Source organism: Clupea harengus, chromosome 11, assembly GCF_900700415.2.
Source record: "Clupea harengus chromosome 11, Ch_v2.0.2, whole genome shotgun sequence".
NCBI classification, from domain to species: Eukaryota; Metazoa; Chordata; class Actinopteri; order Clupeiformes; family Clupeidae; genus Clupea; species Clupea harengus.
Window position 1 is genome coordinate 600,682 of NC_045162.1, and position 5,000 is coordinate 605,681.

Below are 5,000 nucleotides of genomic sequence, written 5' to 3' on the forward strand. Positions count from 1 at the left end.
ATTGAACTATACACGGAACCCACAGAGAACAACCCGTATCAACCCACACAGCACAGAAGCACAAAGGCGTTCCCGTGACAACCCACACAGCACAGAAGCACAAAGGCGTTCCCGCGGTAACCGTAGAACACATGGAACTACACACGGAACCCACAGAGAACAACCCGTATCAACCCACACAGCACAGAAGCACAAAGGCGTTCCCGTGGTAAACGTAGAACTAAACTAAATCAGACAGACAACCACCCATACATCATTTTACCTGTCAAGTGTCAAAGGTCATATCAAAGGTCACGTGTCAATCCCTTGGTGTCTCTGGGTGTGTGAGTGAGCGAGTGTGTGTGGATGTCTCTGGGTGTGTGCGTGAGCGAGTGTGTGTGGGTGTCTCTGGGTGTGTGCGTGAGCGAGTGTGTGTGGGTGTCTCTGGGTGTGTGAGTGAGGGTGAGTGGCTGAGTAAGTGTGTAAGTGTATAAGTGTGTGTAAGTGTATAAGTGTATAAGTGTATAAGTGTGTGTGTGTGTGTGTGTGTGTGTGTACGCCAGAAGCTTGGTACTCCGGTGCTGTGCGTTCTACTCGCCTTGTCCTCAGTCTGCTGTTGCACTATGCAGCGGTACCAGAACTGATCCTCGGAGAACCGCGCTGCATAGATCTGCAGAGAGACGGAACACACATCAGGAACCGGCCCTGACTCTTCTAATACTTGATACATACATGCCGGATCATCTACTGATTGTTTCACCCCGTTTCTGCCCGTTTCTGTGGACCGGACGCTCAAGAAGTAGAACCCTGTTCTAGAATCTAAACTATGGTGTCGACGCCGTCAGATACCACCTTGCTAAGTGTTTTTACTTTATTATGTCCTTTTATTCTTGTTTATTTTTATTGTATATTGATTCACCTCGACTGAAACGCACTTTGGTATAACACCTGTTGTTTTTAAATATGCTATATAAATAACTGATTTTACTTTACTTGACAGACCTATGGCTTTTTTTTGTTTTCTAATACCTTCTGAGTGGACGGCTTTCCTTCCACCTTTGGGGCGATGTCGCATTTGACCGACAAGGCTCTGCCAATCGCCTCCACTAGGTCTTCGTCATCCACATTCTGCAGGCCAACATTAATAACACACAAAAATTAACACATGCATTGTGTTCATTGGGAGAAATCGGAATATAAAGTATTTACACAATGAGATAATTCGCACTCGTCATGTTTGTGAGCATACAAGTAATGTTACCTGTGCCCAGAAGGTCATGGCGTCACCAACATGAGTCACGCCGACGAGCTCCACTAACACGCAATGAAGAGTAAGCAATTAACATTAACGAATAATTAAAATGACAAAGTAGTTGATAGCAGTGAGTAAGAGAAGCGTCGCAGACCACTTGTGTTGTGTAACGTTGTGAAAGTAACGTTAGTTCGCGGGGATACTCACTTTGCTCTGTCTCCACTCTGGAAGGATCCATGGCGCCAGACTCCTTTCAAACATAAGACGCTTGGCGTTAACATGCAAACAAGCCAATATCCCGGACTTGCTACTATTAACAAACCTTCCTTCAAAATGAACTAACGAGAACTCAAACTAAAAATACACTAACTTCAAAATTGTCATTGTTGGGTCATTAGCTATTAATTGTACTGAGAAGTTTGAAAGTCTAAGCTAGGTAAACGTTGCTAACAAGTTGCTAACTAACTAGCTACCCTTGCCAGGGGTTGCAAACATGTGCAACAATGCCACATTTTCATGCTAATTAGTGTCAACTGTCAAAACGGGTATAAACTCAAACACGCACAGTAGCCCTGTGGAGTTATGAACATTTACCAACAAATTCAGTTCAGTTCAGTAGATGAAATCCGTTCTAATTGCAGTCCTAATCAATCCACGCGCAGATCCACCTGTTGCGATCCTGTTTCTCCCAAGTTATACCGGCGCGTTCCCGTGGTGCACCTCAACCTTGGATGCAGCAATTTGCCCCGATTTGTGTGGCGAGACCATAGACATATATACATATATATACATATGTATATATGTCTATTGGGCAAGACTAGAGAACCCTGCCTGCATGGCGAGACTAGATAATCCTGCCTGAATGGCGAGATTAAAGAATCCTGCCTTGGCAAGACTGTCAAGACTAGAGGCTTTTTCGATCCGTGGAGAGGCTCTGGCCATTTTAAGGGACTTCAAACACTACAGGTGGTCAGGAACAGGGGACTCCGCTTGCACACCTCTGTATACCAGATTATTATAAAACCATCTGGTGTAAACTGTTTTAATATGAATGTAAGAGTATAAGAGAACTTAAAATGTCAAGAAGTGAACAGTAAAGGCAAAGCAAAAGCTGGGCACCGACATCATTAGAGAACTACTGCCCCCTGCTGGAGATACTGCACACACTAATGTGTAGTAATACTGAGGGAACTCGTTACATTTACCGTCAAACTCACGGGGGTTCAGTTGTCCGTTGAATGGGAGTGTTAACCAGAACTAGAGGCTGAATCCTTACACTTAAAATCATACAGTTTCAAAAACTTATAATTTATTGAAAACATACACAGACATACCAAGACAACAGAAGACAATATAACTCATTCTTCTCAATCCTATACATACTACTGTACAGCAGCCTGGGCGGCTTAAAAAAACAACAACTCAGTGTCTGATTGGCTCAAATCCATTCCGTCTCCCAGGAGATCTGGAGTCACTTGGGGGCATCGGCTCCGTAGATGAAGTCTGTGGGAAGCGTTTCAGGAGGGATGCTGCTCAGCTGGTCGTCATAGTGACGCAACGTCCACAGTTTCTCCAGTTCGTACGTCTCTCTAGTCTGGGGCAGCATGAAATGGACCACCATATCACCTGAGAGAGAGAGAGGCGAGCATTACATGAGAGAGAGAGAGAGAGAAAGAGAGAGGTAACATGTGGACTACCACACCCACTCAGACAGAGCAGAGGGTCAGACAGACAGAGCAGAGGGTCAGACAGACAGGCAGACAGACACAGACAGACAGACAGACAGACAGACAGACAGACAGACAGAGGGTCAGACAGACAGACAGACAGAGCAGAAGGGTCAAACAGACAGGCAGACAGACACAGACAGACAGACAGACAGAGGGTCAGACAGACAGACAGACAGAGCAGAGGGTCAGACAGAGCAGAAGGGTCAGGGGACAGACAGACAGACAGACAGAGCAGAGGGTCAGACAGACAGACAGAGCAGAGGGTCAGACAGACAGACAGACAGACAGAGAGACAGAGAGAGCAGAGGGTCAGACAGACAGAGAGACAGACAGACAGAGCAGAGGATCAGACAGACAGACAGACAGACAGACAGACAGACAGAGACAGAGCAGGGGGTGAGACAGACAGACAGACAGAGCAGAGGGTCAGACAGACAGACAGACAGACAGACAGAGGGTCAGACAGACAGACAGACAGACAGACAGAGCAGAGGGACAGACAGACAGACAGAGCAGAGGATCAGGGGGACAGACAGACAGACAGACAGAGCAGAGGGTCAGACAGACAGACAGACAGAGAGACAGACAGAGCAGAGGGTCAGACAGACAGAGAGACAGACAGACAGAGCAGAGGGTCAGACAGACAGAGAGACAGACAGACAGAGCAGAGGATCAGACAGACAGACAGAGAGACAGACAGACAGACAGACAGAGACAGAGCAGGGGGTGAGACAGACAGACAGACAGAGCAGAGGGTCAGACAGACAGACAGACAGACAGACAGACAGACAGTCAGACAGACCAGAAGGTCCGAGTTGTTTGAGTGTCAATAACACCAGCTCTATGTGTGCTGTGATCAACTGCATTTTAAATCCATCAACGTGTGTCTGTGTTTCAGCTGCAGTATGCAACTACAACCGCAGTATTTCAACTTTAGCTTTGTACTTGCGAATGACCTCTTTACTTGTACTTCCTACTGACTTATTTCACAAATAAATGAACGTGTCCGTAATGAGCCCAAACTCCGAATCTTAGGAGCCAAGTTAAGACTTGCAGGTGCTCCCAAATGTGACACTGAATAGTGTGAGCATCTTACCGAAGTCGAGGCACAGCCAGTCATCTGCATCCTTGCCTTCGATGCAGACATGCGGGTCTTCAGTTCCCCTCATGAACTTGTACTGTCAGAACAGATGATATTGCTCATTTAAAGCGGCGAATGACGGACCTCAGCTCATTAATTAAACACAAACAGTAAAAACTCCTTACCACTTTGACCGCGTAAAAGGCCATAGCGCGCAGGTGTCTGGTTGAAGAGCCGCTGACCACCACGAAGTACTCTGTGTACATCAGCTCGCTTGGCACCCGGATGACACAAATGTCCTGCGCATTCTCCTGTCGGAGTAACGCCACCAACACATCGATGTTGAAAACCTCATGGCTGTCTAAGGGGGAGAGGTTGTAAGGTAAACATTTACATTTACATTTAGCAGACGCTTTTGTCCATGAGAGAACAGTCAAGCTAAGAGCAATAAAAAAAACATGGTATAACAATAAATCCTACTTTACATAAGAATTAGAAAAACGACATAGAAAGGAAAAACAAGTGCAGGAATGTAACTGCTGACGTGCAAGTTAAGCGCTAGTCAAGGTAAACACCAGGAGCGAGTGGACAGAGTGGAACACCACCGTAGCTTACCGATACACAGTGCTGTCGTGGCTTGCTAAAACACGCCGTTCAAAATCCAACAGCAAATTTGAACTTACTTTGCTGATCATTCTCCAAGACAGCGGTTTCCTCGGTCTGAAGTGGCGGGCTGTTTGGAACAGGGACACGATTCTCTCCGTTGGTCAAATAGGAACAGTATCTTGGAGGTGAACGGCAGACACGTGAAGGGCTCAACAGACGCGACGTGACATGCGTTTGTGTCGGTGAAGACAGCGCCCGAGTCGGTATTCTAACATTCTTAATTGATGTTTTGTAAAGTCTCTGAAGTAAGCCACTGTTGATTATTCTCAGCAGCATCTCTTTACGTCCCGTT

At 46.3% G+C, this 5,000-nt stretch overlaps 2 protein-coding genes across 3 annotated transcripts in view; both read right to left on the bottom strand.

Annotated features, from left to right (window-relative positions):
• Positions 1-2,002, bottom strand: part of LOC105911427 (serine/threonine-protein kinase 31) — a 14,206-nt gene extending 12,204 nt beyond the window's left edge. For both annotated transcript variants that reach the window (XM_031576479.1, XM_031576478.1), the window contains exons 1-5: positions 1,826-2,002; positions 1,439-1,481; positions 1,241-1,293; positions 1,009-1,107; positions 578-649 (exon numbers count right to left, since the gene is read on the bottom strand). In XM_031576479.1, the coding sequence (XP_031432339.1) occupies positions 578-649; positions 1,009-1,107; positions 1,241-1,293; positions 1,439-1,469 (255 nt within the window). In that variant the 5' untranslated portion in view covers positions 1,470-1,481; positions 1,826-2,002. The remainder of the gene's footprint in view (positions 1-577; positions 650-1,008; positions 1,108-1,240; positions 1,294-1,438; positions 1,482-1,825) is intronic.
• A 518-nt stretch (positions 2,003-2,520) lies between these two features.
• Positions 2,521-5,000, bottom strand: part of malsu1 (mitochondrial assembly of ribosomal large subunit 1) — a 2,700-nt gene continuing 220 nt past the window's right edge. The window contains exons 1-4 of the mRNA XM_012840239.3: positions 4,726-5,000; positions 4,228-4,403; positions 4,058-4,139; positions 2,521-2,857 (exon numbers count right to left, since the gene is read on the bottom strand). The exon at positions 4,726-5,000 is cut by the window's right edge and continues 220 nt beyond it. Coding sequence (XP_012695693.1) covers positions 2,703-2,857; positions 4,058-4,139; positions 4,228-4,403; positions 4,726-4,984 — 672 coding nt within the window. The 5' untranslated portion in view covers positions 4,985-5,000 and the 3' untranslated portion in view covers positions 2,521-2,702. The remainder of the gene's footprint in view (positions 2,858-4,057; positions 4,140-4,227; positions 4,404-4,725) is intronic.